Here is a 15748-nt window from a genome sequence, read left to right on the forward strand (position 1 = left end):
AATGAGAGGGTTTTTTTATACTAATAATTGTTAGACTAACCTGGGATGGTACTAATGGCATTCCTTCTATGTCATCTGTTTCTCTAGCTTCCGTCACTGCAGTATCTTAAGCGGAGGTAACAGTGCAGTGTACAAAACAGGATTTGATAAAGGCTTAAAAGAAAGATAACGTAATAAATATTCTTTCCAAAGACTGCCTTTGGGGGCGTCTGGGAAGAGGAGAGAAATAGGGAGGGAGAGGTGACAGGGATGTGAAATGCATTTTTTTCATTACAGAAGGATACATTTTCCAGCAAGGCTGGCAGCACGAGTCACATTAAGCCATAGCTGAAGTTGCTTGCCTAATTCCTCTGGGATCACACTGAAAGCATACCCCATAATCTTAAGGGATGTGCTAAAGCTTTGCTGGGACTCACTCAGCAGAAACTGTTTGGGATTATTCCACAAAGCACTAATTCTGTTCTGATTTAAAGGGGCACCACCAACCTAGTTTAAACACCAGACTTGCCCTGTCTCACGACTGTCCAGCTGTAAACATCCTCTCAATAGCTGATATTTTTGCTATTTGTATCCAACTTTGGTTACCTAGAAATTAAAAGGAAAAGAAAAAGGCTGAAAAAAACAGGATCACGTTAGCACGATGGACTCACGCCCATCAATGGATGTTTGATTAATAACACTTCGAGTGTTATTAGTAACATAATTATAATATCATTAATGAGCGTAGCCATCTCTTGTAGTTATTTATGTCCACGTGCAACTAATGCACTTACGTTATACATGTGGTCATCTTTTATGGTGGGCTTCAGCGAAGGGGTCACAGGCTGCTATTTAACACCAACAAGCAGAAGGACTCCTTTTGTTCCAAAGGCAGGAACTAACATTTTCCATCCTGCCAAGCCCGAGTCCAATTTCTGTTCCAGATTGCAGCTTTCGTACCTGTGGAATTATTGTTAGTTTTCATGTTAAGGTGTCCTATGCTTCGTAAATAGGAAAGAAGGGATAGTACCAGTGCTCTCCTTTTTATAAGCCCAGGACATGAAATTGAGAGGAAGAACTAAAGCAGCCATGAAATCCCTATTAAACAACCAACGGTTTCTAAAGCATCTTGGAGATATTCACTTTACAAGGCTTATGCTGCAATCTTCTATCATTATTTAAATGAAATAAAGACCTCGACTATTTCCAGAGGCAACTTTTTCTTTCACACACAAAAGACATTTTTGCTACAGAGAAAGAAAACAATTCTGGAGTAGGATTCACTGCAGAACAGGCAGGAAATTCAGAAAAGCTATATAAAATGGCACTGAAGATTGGTTCTGAACCTTTAGGACAGCAAGCAGAACAATTAAGACTCTCAGTTACACACATCATTATGTTTAATATGAAAAACATTTCTAGATATAAATCATATTTATAAAAAAGATCCATACCATCTCTCAGATAGCATCTTACATAGCTGCAGCTGAAGGAATGTGAAACATCCATTTTAGGTTTCACCTATTATATCATGGGCTTTCTGTCCCCGACTTTGCTCGGGGAAGTAAACCTAGACTAATCGGCTTCACTTTGCGGGTTGCATGAAATTCACATCTTGACTAGATTTACATTAACATTAGTGGAAAACTTTTAAATCAAGAGAAACTTCAAAACAATTCTCGAGAAAAACACTGTTATTGGCGCGCACACCCGAACGTGCCCATCCGGCAGGTGACATTCTCCGAGAGGCCGTAAAGACTCACATTGCCAAGATGACAAAATAAGCAGATTCTAACAGAACAAAACCAGATTGCAGAGATTTTGGGAGGGGGCACATAGTCAGCAGGAGCTTCCAGGCTCTGTCTGGGAGGAAGGAACAGGTCTGATGTGTTCAGACAAGAAACACATTCCACCTGAGTTCATTTCAGATTCTGGTCTTTCAGGTGCAATCAGGTGCTTTCTCAGGATTGAATCATTTTCTTCTGTGTGTCAAAGACATATCTTTTAAAGAGAAGAGAGATGGTCACAGGTTGGGCTGAATCATTCTTGCTGCTTTCATCTTCTTTGCTTGGATCTCCCTTCCCTGCCTTCGATTTCTTCTTGGAGGCAACAGTAAGAAGCATCTTGGTATCTGGCTTCAGCCCGTCTGTAAAAAAGGAGAACACGCATGACAAACACACTCAACGTCACATTTCAGTATAACTGGAAAAAATGAACAGGCAAGTATACTGCTGAAACGAACCAAAGAAAATAAGACAGTAAATCAGGTGCATTAGCAAAGTCACATTTCTGCATCCCGCTTCTGGAATACGATAACTCACATGAAAAATAAAAGCAGCCTTCAAACACAGTTCCCAAAAGTGATACCCCAAATCCAGTGCAGTATCCTGGCTGTGTCCTTCAACAGCTTTTAAACTATTAAATACAGGCAACAATTTAAACAAGCCAGACCAACTTGCCCAGCCTAAGCTTTTTACTCAGCAGACCTTCCCTATTGTTTACCCACATCTCCCAAAGTTTCTTCTCATCACTAAGAATATTTACAAAATAAGTCATGAATGAAAAACAACAACTGGTAAAACACTAAAATTATAGAGAGTCCTAAGAGTCAGAAGGTTCTTGCATGTCTTCAGTCTATTTCTCAGACCTGCCAGAAACACATGGCTTAGCTTTTAACAAAGTAGAGAGTTGTGTGTTTGTTTGGGTTTTTTTTTGTTTGTTTTTTTTTGGCTAACACACAGTATTTGTTGAGGGTTTCAGCCCTCACTTCTTAGGGGAACCAGAATTAACCTGTGCAGGATTCTGGGGATCCAATTTAAGTCTTTCTCCAGACATTTGTACCAAACAAAAATATTTGTCCTTTTCTTCCTAAATGGCTAGGGTTTATTGCACCTTTCTCTTTTCTTTTAACTTGACGCGTTGGTGACATTCGAGATAAGAAATGCAAGACAGCAAAGTCCAAAGAAAGGCTGTAAAACAAGAGAGATACAGCTCCTAAAAGACCACTCCTGAAGAAGTGCTTTCTTAAAGCAGAAGACAGCAAGCTCCTTGGCAGCTTATTCAGCACCGCCCGAGCGCCCTGCAACGTGGTTCTCGGGCAGCTGGCCAAATTCAGTTCAGGTATTTTTAACCTGTGGTGTCACATAACCTTATCTCAAACACTTAATCGCCTTCTCTCCCCTCATATTGAAATTCAGATGCGGATTCTCATATCCTAGCCCGACAAAAAGATCGAGATGCTTATGATTTACTGGAGACAGGAGGTCTACAAGCGCAGGCGATTTGCTCCAGCACAGACAGAGCCAGAGGCACTTCGGGCGGACTGCGGGGGACGCAGCGCCAGAGCCCACCTCCTCAGCTTGCTGCTCCCGGCGGCATCCCCACCGCGCGGCCAAGGGAAGGGAGGGAACAAGGAATTGCTGAAGGCAAACCAGGCAACGGCCCATTTGGCATTTTGTAGCCAGGGGTTGTGAAACAGCCCGAACGCCCCGCAGCACAGCCACGGGCAGGCTTTTGGAGATGGAGGGGTCTTGCTTCTTTTAAAAAAGTGCAAGGGCACAAGAGAAGAGAAAAGCAACACGTTATGTATCTAACTACACAAACTACGATGTACGCTAAGGCTGCAGAAGTCCAGCATCAACTTTGCAGAGTTCTGCAAGATCTTGCATTTTGCAGTCAAGGCAGCAGCCATTTTCTCTTTTCAGAAGGCAGAATAAAAAAAAGAGAGCAATGATTATTTCATTGTGAAAATAACTGAGACTTTTTCCTTAATGGCTGAGAAGTCTGATAATGACTATCTTTGCACGTGTAAGGTTCAATTAATCAAACTAGATAATGCGGTGTTGCCTGACCACATATTTATTATATGGGTTTATTACACCACATAGTCACATTTGATGCAGCTGTTTTGATTTTTTTTAATTGGATGCTTTCTTATAAATTCCATTAATTTCATTAGCCTTACAATCACTCCATCTTCATTATGAAAAAATAATTTATCACTACATGAAAAGCAACTTCTTTCCTATTTGGAAAGCTCTGAGAACATCTTGGGTGCTGCTAGAAAAAAAAAATAGCAACAGTCAAAAAAAAGAGGAAAACAAAACAAAACCAGCAAAAGGAGTGACCTCGCACAGTCCCCTCTACCTTTGCAAGCTTTATTTCATATTGCAGGTTTTCTACTGTTTTGATCAACCTAATTTTATGTGTCCCTGAACAGGGTTTCCTCCACACTCCTGGGAAGACCATTTATGTTTTGGACAAAGAAACATTTCATTTTGCTTTCTAGTTGGTTTCCCTTTCTGGGTCTTATCACTACTACTAATGTTGCTGTTACTGGCACATTACTGTTTAAGAAAGATGTTTAACTAAATCCTTTCAGAAAGACACACTTTAATTAAAGCAAACAAATCCTAAAACACTTCTATTTATGTTAGTAGGCTTTGCGAGACACTAATTTCCAAAAAACACTAATTGGCGGAAAGGAGAGAGGAAGGGAGGAGGTGTGGCATTAAAATCGCAGCCAAAGTTTTCCCTCGTGGGTATCTGAAGCGAGGCACCCAGGCTGCCACTGCAGAGCCCCGTCCGCAGCCCGCGGGGCAGCGATGCCCCGAGCAGTCGGCTGCTCGCCCCGGAGCAGGCGCTCGGCTGGGGCAACTCCCGGCTGCGGGGATGAAATACCCACTTTGGATAAACCCAGCCTCAAAACCTGCCGGTGACATCAAACGAGCACTTGGACTGCCTGACACATCTGAAAGCCATCATCTTAGGCGTTCGGACAAAGGTGTCACCTTAGGTGCTTAAACAAAGAACCTCATGTTTGAAAAATTTTGTTTTCAAGCAAAAAGGTTATGCTGCACACATGGAACTGTACTGGGGAAAACATATTTAATACTGAACATCTGATCTTCTTCCACCCTATCGCTACCTGCCACGTATAGAGAAGTAAAAATACAGCTCACCTGCAGCCCTTAACACCTATTTGGATTCAAATAGAGTATTATGGGTAAAAAGTTTACAGAAGAAATGGAAGAACACGGTAGTTCCTACCAGCGAAATGATGGGCTGGCAGCCAAAGGCAGCTTAGGTATTATTAAATTCACAAGGTATCTAAATTACCTAATCAGATCCCACGGCCCTCATTCCGCAAACAGATTAGGTGGCTGGCATCGTACCCTAGCAAACGGCATTTGCTGGTTTTCTGCTCTGGTGCCAGGAGGTCTCGGGGCTGAAGAGGCTCTGCGCCGGGAGCAGCACAAAGGAGCAGGCAGGGAGGCGCAATCGGGGTTTCATCTACCTCCCCGCGTTTCTCGCGTTACACACAATGCGTGCTTTACATTTTACAAAACCAAGGAAATGAAGGGAAATATATCTGTCACCGAAGAAGACATCAGACCTTTAATAGCTGAAATGACGGATATTTTTAGATGGAGGTCTAGTTTAACTTACTTACATTAAGGGTCTAATCTCTCCTGAACAATAGCTATGTTAGCTTGAATACATAGTGCGAAATCTGTTCCATTAATTAAGTGCTGCCTGTACTACTCGGATTTGTAGCAAATGTTAATAGATTTTTTTTTTTTCTTCCTCTGTTGGACAATTACTTTATTTTGCCAAGTTGCTAATGGATTAAATTGAAAAGGTCCGTGTGTTAAAAAAAAGACTTTAGCTTCAAAGTTCTAAAGAAATGCCTTGCATACAACAGTGGGAAATACCTATGTATTAATATTAGTAATGGGCAGTCCTCAGAGGCACATAAGACATCTGAACGCTTCGCAGACTCATTCCCACCCACCATAACCATGCCTGTAAGAAGAAGTGCCCAGACAGGTCCTATGCAAGATGTACTTGTAGCATCAACTAACCCAGGTTAGATATGAAAATCTAGTTGTAAAATAGTTTAATCCACTTCATTCTTGTAGTTTCAACTACTATTGATAATTAACAAATAAGAATACAGACTCCTAACATAATATCCTTTGTCTCAGCATGGTCTCAAAGATTTAATGGAAATTGAACTATTTATAATTGAAAAACACCCCTGAATTTTCAAATTCGAATGAAAAGCAATACCTCATCAGGAAAAATATTTTCCAGGTCTAAGAACAGTTTCACCTGCACAGAATAAAGGATAAATACAATACTTTACACAATTTTCACAAATAAAAGCTAGCTTCTTCGTGATTCACAGTATCTTAAGTAGTTAAATGCATTGCAGCCTGGAGTTTTACAATTACTCATGCGAGAAGCTTGCATGGAAACATGCAGATTTCAATAACTTTGTACGGAAATTTCACACTGCAGAATTCTGGACCCGTTCTTGTGTATGAACATAGGAGATAAATTTTGCTCTCCCCCCCACATGAAGAGACTCCTATCGACGCGAGTGTTAAGGTTTCTCTAAGGCTTCGTTTTCTCCACATGCTCACCAGGCCTCCCTGGAGCAGGGACGCAGCGAAGCCTCGTGCCGAACGCCCCCCCCGCTGCCCCCGGCCCATGCACAGTCTCCATACCAGGCTGCTGGGGCCTGCTGGCCAGCAGACAAATCACAGCACACACGTAAAGCATATAAATGTCCGTAACCAGCACGGTTTACTTTAGCTTTGTTTTTACTACTACTACTTCAGCTGGAAGGAGGACGAATGCTGATGCAGCTCTTCCAGTTCCTTTTGCTAATCCAACAGCAGGATGGAGGAGCACTGCTGTGCTTTTTCCCCATGTACATTTTTACCTCAGCTGTGAGACCTGTAAGCTTGGATCCTGCTTTACCTTTTACTTAATATTGTCATTCTTTATCAACATCCTCTGTCCCTTTTTTTCTTTTTTTTTTTTTTTTTGCTATTAGTCTTCTGCTCCCCTGCTCCTTGAGAAGGTCTCCAAGGGTGGTCTCTCCTCTTCCTCCTAAGCCCAGCTCCCTCTTCCTTGACTCCCAATTCCACTTGCTATTCTGCCCTTCAGGAGTTTTTTCTCTTTCCTTTCCCAACTTTATTTTTCAGATTTCCCATCTCCATATTTCTATTTCCTGTTTCCACAGATCTCTTCAATATTTAGGAATAGTCCTATCTCCTTCAAAGCTAATGAAACGTTGTGTTTGAACAGAAGATTTTAAAGGCTGAATCCCAGACGCAGTGTAGATGAGAAGCAAGATAATGCAGTATCTCCTTGTAGCCCAGCCAGAGACAGGAGTAATTTTTAAGCAACCGAGAAGCACATCATTGAAAACAGGTGTGATAATACAGGTGCAGGGCAGGCTCTCCAGCACAGCCAAGGAGAAGAATTTGTTTTGCTGAACTTCAACAACTCCATTCTCATATGCACACTTGTAAAAAAGCCAATTGCTAACTATCCTAGCTAGCACCGATGAACATGAAGGGATATGCATGGATGATTACAGTTTTCTTACGGCATTAAAAGTTGTAACGAGGAAAAAAAATCATGTTAAATTTCAGGTCTCCTGATTCATTACAACTTTGCTTGCAGGTCAGAATTAAAAGTTCATCCTACCAATAGAAAAAATCAGCAAAGGTATTACACCAGCTACCTGCAACGGTACTTGCCATGGTTTGCTGGGAAAGCGCTGGCTCAGGATTCTTACCACCACGTTAGGAAAACACACATTGAGGCTACACGTGTAGCTCTCACTGGAACAGAAAATATTCCTTTTTGCACTCAATATTAAGAAATTCCTAGACTCTTCTTGACCTGCTGATATCTCCAAACCTCCCATTCCATTCAGGAATTTGCGAGCAGAGATTCAGTGGGAAACTGAACTTTGTTTTTCCCTGCTGCAAACAGAATATCCTACTCGCTCCCCTTGAACGCTGCAGGTAGAAGACTCAACTACCTGCAACTTCTTGTTTCCTGTCAACATTCAAATGAAAAATTGACTGAACATCAGAGAACAAGTTAACATAGCACATTTGACATTGGAAATAGTTTTTATCCAAGGCAAACGTAACTTTTTAATACGACAGGCAGACATTTTTCTTCCTAAGTGAAGGAAAAGAGCAAAACTTGAAAGAGGCAAAGTTGGGGATAATCCTCACTCACAATGGATTATTTGTAACAGCTGGTTTTCACAATTTCAGGATTTCCTTAAATTGAACCCTCAGAGCCTGAATGCTCATTACACAGTTAAGGAGCATATGCCTGCATCAACTCTCTGGCTAACGGAGAGTACAAAGGCCAGTTAACCTGAAAATCAGAAATAATCAGAGCCCCGGAGGGAGACACCCGCCGCCACGGTCCGACGCAGAGCGGCTGCGCTGGGCAGTGGGCAACGACCGGTCTCTCCCCCTGCTTACTGCAACGACGGGCCACTGAAAGGAAACTTGTTGCTAGTACTGCTGGACTCGAGAATCCAGGACTTCAGTACAACACAATTATAAACTAATTTGTTTTTTTTTCTTGCAACAGCTACATATATTCATCCAAGACTTAAAAGCATATTTACCTATGTTCAAAGAGGGGTACAAGGTTCAAATACAGCACTTATCTGTTTCAGATTCTGATCAACTTCAAAACAAGAAGAATAAATCTATCACTGGTTTCCTGCAAAATTAAGAGAAATGCCAGTGGCGCAAGGGTTGGCTCTCAGAGTCCCACAACAAACCAGCAAGCACATGCTTGTTCTCCCCTAGTCCCAAAACATGCCAGTAGCTCGGAAAAAAAAAAATTATCATTAATCTGTGCCCTAAACCCCATGAAAAACTCATACAATTATCCCTAAAGTAATGTTCTGGAGTTTTGATTCAAACAAAAAGCAGAAGCATCCTAAAATCAGAGGATCAATTTGCCGAGGCCCTCCTGTTACAGTGATCTCTACAGTCAGACAGAAAGGACAAGAATAGCAGAAAATGTAACATCCTGTCGCTTGAATTCTCTGCTAAAGATATCCAAAATCTACCTTTTGATTTTATTGAAGAAGCTAAGGTGGTCATTTTTCTCCTTCAATATCCCAGCAAAAACCCCTGAGCTGATCAGGAAAAAGAGTATCTTTGTAAGCCTTCCAAGAACAAAGGTACCACGTTACTCTGCCCACAAACACTGCAATAGGAACATCAGGTGTGTCGCACCACACCTAGCAGATGGGATGACCGGTCATCTACAGACTGCTGACCCTGTCTAACTTGGCATCCCATCTGCCCGCCATTAACATATGGTGCTTCAGGAAGAGCAGGGGTGAAAACTGTGTCCTGACCTAACTAGAGCCCAGGATCAGGTAGGAATTCTCCACCTGACATCAGGGTCAATATGTCAACACCTACCAACCTTTCTAGCCAACAGATTGAAGTACAGTGCTCCTACAGGAGCTGATCCACTCTGCTCCTGGGCGTTCATCACCACGATAACACGCATAATACGATTACCTAGACGATTTCGGTGTAATAGTTGACCGGAGATTCACTCAAGAAACAAGGAATACTCCTTTCCTTGCTACCCTCAGGATTTGAGCTTCAATTACTTTCACAGATCAGGCAATGGACTGTACTTATGTAAATCCCTTCACAGTTCTCCAGTAATTCTATTTTCAGTTCACACCATCTTTTCCCACATCTCGTCAGCTCTCTCATATTCTGCTACAGTTTCAAACTCCAGAGTAGATTCATTTTTCTCCTCTGGCTGGTAGAAGATCTGCTATTATCACCTTGCCTGGCTCGTGAATATTAACAGGACTACAGCACAAAGTTGGCCAGGGAAAGCAATCAACCCCCAAGGAGACGGGAAAGTTGACTCCTTCCTTCCAAACAAGAATTACACTAATGTCTTGGTGTAGCACTTGGGATCGACACAAACCAACCATAACTCATTGTTTGATGACAGAGACCAGAAAAAACCATCTTACAGCCACTTTGAGCAGAAGTAGACTGCTCCCTGTCCTGACCAAATGCTGTTGTGACAGCCAGCCTGCACCAGCAGAGTAATTCCCACAGCCTCAGCTTGGTAGGCTCTGTTTGGAAACCCTTAACTACCAAAACATTTTCCCATAAATTGGGGAACAGCTGCCCCATACCACATCAGAGAAGGCTGCAGTTCAGTGGTGAACCGAATTGAGTCTTGTGCATCGATTTGTTAAGTTTATACAGGCTTTTGGACTGAAAGACATTATTATAAGAGGTGGCACTACTGGAAATAACATGGATTTCATTATGGGCTCCTGCTTCGCAGAGAAAGAGCTACTCTTCCTTGACGACGGAGACAGAAGCTGTTTTAATTCAAGAGGCTGACCTAGGTGAAGTTCAGGCCACCGCTGTATTCGGAAAGCTCTCACATCAAGCCGGACACAACCTTTTCAAGCTCAGTGCCAATTCTACACAATGGCTTGAACTGCACTCTCCGGCAGTCCTTAAAGGCACATTCTGTATCTTGGCTTTTGCTGCAAGCAATCAAGAAAGAATGCAAGAAAACAAAACTGTTTCCCAAGCACTGTTTGCTGGTGCCATAATTAATATAATCAAACAATTCCACAAATTGCTTCCAATTGCTGGCGTCACTTTCATGTGCAGAGCCAGACTTTCAAAGAAGGGCCCTTCTTGTCCTACATCCTTACGCTGCTAACCCTCGCTTCACACAATAGTAAACAAGGCCTCGCTAAATAGTATAGGGTAATTTGTACTGTAATAGGTCCCCAAGGCACCATGGACACAATTTGAAATGCCATCTAATTTTTCTTTTTAATTAAAAAAGCAGTTACTATATTTAAACAACAACACAAAAAAGTTCAGAGGGGACAGACCGGAGTTTCCCACAGCTCTCTGGGAGTTTTCTCAAGGTCAGGAAGAGTTTTATAGGCTCAATTGGTACACATTTTTTTCTTTAATTAGTCTGCCATACCCTCTGCATGAAGTCAGCGTCTTGATTTTTCAGTCTGATATTTTTCATATTGCTAAATTGCACAGGCTCCAGGACCCACACCATATCTATCGGCGGCTGACCCGTTATCGATGCCGTACCTCCCTACGCACACCTCGCCTGCCCTTTCCTCTCCTCTCTTAGTCCTAAGCTTGTCATCTACACTGAGGACACCCAGCACGCCACACTGCGTTGAGAGTGTGCCGTTCATTCACGGTTTTATACTACTTAATTTCCAGCAAGATGATCAGCATATATTATCCAATTTTCCCAAATTTACATAACATAACCACATTTTAACCTTTTTTTTTTGGCAAAAAAAATGTAATAATCAAACACCAGATACAAATGCACCGCTGTCATCTGAAGCTGTGTAGCAGGATAGATTTCTGCACTTGACAAATCCCCACTGTGTAGCATACCATTGCTCTGCAACCATCTTATTATTTAAGCAAGCCTACATGTTATTTAAGTCTACACAAGCCTATACGCACTTTAGAAGGACATTTGCAGTTCCCACAGTGGGTCTTCCAAAACGCACCCTAACCCAACACACCCTTCAGTCCCAAATAACAGCTCTGAAATGAAGCTACATACTTGAGATCTTAATTTCTTGGCTAATTGGCCACCCTGCAGTATGAATAGGTTTGAAAGTACCAAACCTGACCTTGTCTTATAGGCCAACATATATTTCAGCTACCGTTATGTTGTGTGCCACAACCACTTCTTGACTAGGCCCTCCTAGGGCAACTCTCCTAAAGATGATGACCTTAAACTTTGCGCTCTTGGAACACAGCTATGACTTGTATGGTCTACACAATTTTTTGTTTCTGTATGCCAGAGACTAGCTTTAATACACGTTACATAGGAGACTCCAGTGCACCATGATTACTAGGTCTAGGCTACACAAATTAAGTATACACACAATACAACGGATCAACTGGCAGAGCTACAAGACAAGACAACCACTCCGGTAATCTTTTTGTCCTCAAATCCAACACTGTCCTGTTAGCCTAAAGGAAAGGATTTTCAAATTAATTTCTGCACAGGCTATATATGTGCTTTCAGTACATTAACAAGGCTGCAATTATCATAGAATCACAGAATGCTTTGGGATGGAAGAGACCTTTCAAGCCCATCCAGTCCATCCCCCCTGCCATGGGCAGGGACATCTTCAACCAGATCAGGTTGCTCAGAGCCCCATCCAGCCTGGCCTTGAATGCTTCCAGGATGGGGCATCTACCGCCTCTCTGGGCAACCGCTTCCAGTGTTTCACCACCCTCATTGTAAAAAAATTTCTTCCTTATATCTAGTCTGAATCTCCCCTCTTTTAGTTTAAAACCATCACCCCTTGTCCTGTCTCAGCAGGCCCTGCTAAAAAGTCTGTCCCCATCTTTCTTATGAGCCCCCTTTAAGCATTGAAAGGCCGCAATAAGGTCTTCCCGCAGCCTTCTCTTCTCCAGGCTGAACAACCCCAGCTCTTTCAGCCTTTCCTCACAGCAGAGGTTTTCCAGCCCTCGGATTGTTTTTGTGGCCAGCTGATGTATCATACCAGCAATTATTCGTAAACTCTGTTTTCACTTGATGGCCACTCAAGGTCCGCACAGTCACCAAGATCACACCTAAGTGCTATGCTCATCCTTCCAGCACACCTACAGGGAGAGGCAAGTCTCCTACCGATGCTGTGCTTTTAGTCTGCGCGTTCTTCAAACGCCCTGAAGCAAAAACTGAGTGCATGGAAATGCCTAGAGCACAACAGAAGCAACTGTGAAAAAACAGCGGAACTAATAAGGACATCCAACTATTAATACAAATATATGCAACGTAGTTGGAAGCCTAGGAATGTAGACAGGCTCTTGTTACAATTCCACAAGGGAAAAATTACAGGGAGGTCAGCGTGAAATACCCAAGATCATTCAAAACAAAGACGGAACAGTGTCTCAAAATCACAATTATTGTCACTGGCCCTCTAAGAAAGAAACATCCAGACATCAATACGATGTGTAAAATTTGGGAGAGTCTGTGACGGCTGTTGTACAGGACAGACTTTCACACGTTTTACTGCGGTGGTGGTCCTTGCTGATTAAATCCTCAAATCAAGGACAAAATCACAAATATGTTCCAAAAAGTACAGCTAGGTATGGAGAAACAGATCACGGAATCACTAAGCACATGATCTTTCATAATTTTAAAACCCATGGAATATCCCATCGGGATTAAATTTCTCTCCAGTGAGGGAGTTCTCGGGCCAGAGCCACTCAGCAGTGGGCCAGAAGATACTTTTGACTGGGTTTTTGTCAGTATCCCAGTACCTCTAAAATAGTAAATTAACAAAACTAACACCACTCATGGTCTGTGCACTAAGGTGAGCAGAAACAACTGAAAACATGTTCTGAATTCAACACAAGGGACTAAAATTGCATCAGCCTAGTGAAAAGACAACAACAGAAACAGTACCAATACACAGTCTCTCCGGCAGCAGCCTTTCAGAAATGCATACAATGTGGAAAAAGTTCAGGTTCGCAGATCTGACACGGAATCAAAGGCAATTCATTACAAAGCAGCTTCAAATCAAAGTGCTAGATCCGCAGGCCTGTCTGTAATCCTCCCATCTTGCCTGCAACTCTTGATGTGGAGCAGGCACCGCAGAAGCCAGTTAAGCTGGACCAACTCCGCTGACACATCCCAGGCATCTGCTGCTCAGTGCTGGTCCAGAGTTTAAGTTTGGCGATATTCATCTTCCCCTGGGCTGCCTTTATAAAGCAATCCTGAACAATGGGACTTCAGAATAAAGAATAAAACATTTAATTATTTTTTTTTAAACTTCTAGGCAAGGGCCTTTAATGCGATTAGAAGGGGGAGGGGGATTGGATAGCAGCTTTTTCTTTTTTATGTTATGTATATTGTGTGTAAACAAATATGCAATTTGCTTTAAAAAGATAAGGTGATTAAATTTTTATCGGGCTTGTACTCTGTTGTCACCACAACAAAGAGAATTAGGAGAAGGAAAGAAAGGCCTTTTTATTTGAATTATGCTCTTACCAGACGTTCTCTACAGCACAGCTGTAAAGCCACTCAATGTTCTCCAAACAGGCCCTTTGATTGCATTTTATTCAACTTGTTTGCATTTGGAGCAATCGAAAGGAAAAGAACGCTCCACATTTTGATGTCTTAATGTTCCTTAATACCTTCTTTAATTTATATTAAGCTTCTTAACTAGGGTGATGAATTCTTCAAAAACAATAAAGACCTAGTGCAGAAATCTTTCACACACTACGAAAATTGAAATTATAATGTATTCATGGCTTTTTTTTTTTGTTACAAAAAACATTATTTAGAAGAAAGATTTAAAGCATATAAAAAAAATCCTGAAGTTGTATGAAAATTATTTGATCCACAGAAATAGATGAAAGTTCAAACTAATTATTACAAGGGAAATAAAATGTTGTGGGAGGGTGGAGGAGAAGAAACAGTGTGAGAATGTTGGGTTGCTATGAAGTTTTCAGTCTTTTAATAACCTATAAATTCCTTCTCTACGGCTTTCCACCAAAAAGGATTTGGGAAATTTGTATAATTTTGTTTTACCAAGACAAATTCAAATGTTTGCCAGTTCTCCCTCCTTTTATTATTCACATACTTTTTCCCTAAAATAGCTCTTCAGGTTCACGGTTCCACAGTGTACTTCCCTCCCAGCGTCTTTCACAGTCTGCCAAGACCAACAGCACACGCTGAAATTGGTGGAGATTGTAACGGAGCACGCAAACACCCACAGACGCAGCAGCTTCACGGAGCCGGGTGAGGTTCCCGGACTGGAACACCATCCACAGGTGGATCTCGGTCAAAAGGGAGGCCGGCTGCATGAGGAAAGCAGGGGTCACATCATACAAAGTACAGGAGAGGCCACCCGAGAGACAAGACTGGATGGGTTTGTTTTTGCAGGCACTCTATGTTTTCCAGTTATAGTTACAGGATGCTCAGTCTGGTGAAGCTTCAAACACTCATTATCTGGCCCACGTAACGAAACTCACTCTTAATGATTCCAGTGTTCTTAAAAATCCCTTCTGCAAAAAGTGAACACAGCTTTTGGTGAGAGTCCATTACGGTGCAAATCAGCCTTAGCAAGGAACAGCCAAAAGAGCATATTCTTGCTTTGCGTCCCAATTTGTCTACTATTTTACTTTTTTTTTTTTTTAACATAACAATTTTACATTCCAACGCAACTTCTTTAGTTCTCAGCAATACATATGCACACGGATCAGTTACACCTCACCTTCCTCCCTCGTCTCCTCTGCAAAGAGGGTTCAGAGCAGAGAGAAGCAAGCCACGCTGGCACTTCTGCCGTCACCTGCACGGGGCCTACAGCTGTGCCGCAGTGGCTGGGTGCAGGGGTGCGACGGGAGCGGAGAAACGAGCTCCCGAAGGGAATCCTGAACTACGTCAAAGAATTTGACATATCCTCCAAATAACGTTTTTGAAAAAGAATGTACATTTTCAGCTGGAACGATTGTTATTTTCTGTCAGCATCCACTGACTGCTCACCTACCTTCCCCAAGTCACATTTTTAAGCAAATTCCAAGAAAGCTCATATTAAAACCCCACGACGAAGCCTGCCACATTTACAAAAAATGCTTGTGACAAAGCTCGCTTAGCTGTACCACCAGTCAACTGGCCACGATAATTAAAACAATTTAAAAAAGCGCACATGCTGCCTTTACCATAGAGTAAAACAATGCTGATCTTAATCTAAGACGCATGCACCCTGGGTGGAATGGCACCTCCCCTCCGGAGCAGGGCCGCACCACACGAGCGCAGAAGGGCCAAACCCTAGGAGTTGCAGAGCGTGTAGGGATCACTACGGCGACACTGGAGAACCTCGCTCCCCAAGTACCAAGAAACGGCAGGCTGTGTCAAGGGCGGC

The 15748-nt window shown here is 42.4% G+C and overlaps 1 protein-coding gene across 4 annotated transcripts in view; it reads right to left on the bottom strand.

Annotated features, from left to right (window-relative positions):
- Positions 1-1357: 1357 nt before the first annotated feature.
- EEFSEC (eukaryotic elongation factor, selenocysteine-tRNA specific) overlaps positions 1358-15748 on the bottom strand; it is a 132945-nt gene continuing 118554 nt past the window's right edge. For 3 of the 4 annotated variants that reach the window (XM_087743045.1, XM_087743043.1, XM_087743042.1), the window contains one exon: positions 1358-2125. In XM_087743045.1, the coding sequence (XP_087599171.1) occupies positions 1941-2125 (185 nt within the window). In that variant the 3' untranslated portion in view covers positions 1358-1940. The remainder of the gene's footprint in view (positions 2126-15748) is intronic. The other variant, XR_015701207.1, reaches the window with a different exon arrangement.

The sequence above is a fragment of the Nipponia nippon genome, unplaced genomic scaffold, assembly GCF_047370975.1.
Source record: "Nipponia nippon isolate SJK-2023a ecotype South Korea unplaced genomic scaffold, ASM4737097v1 scaffold_9, whole genome shotgun sequence".
Taxonomy (NCBI): Eukaryota; Metazoa; Chordata; class Aves; order Pelecaniformes; family Threskiornithidae; genus Nipponia; species Nipponia nippon.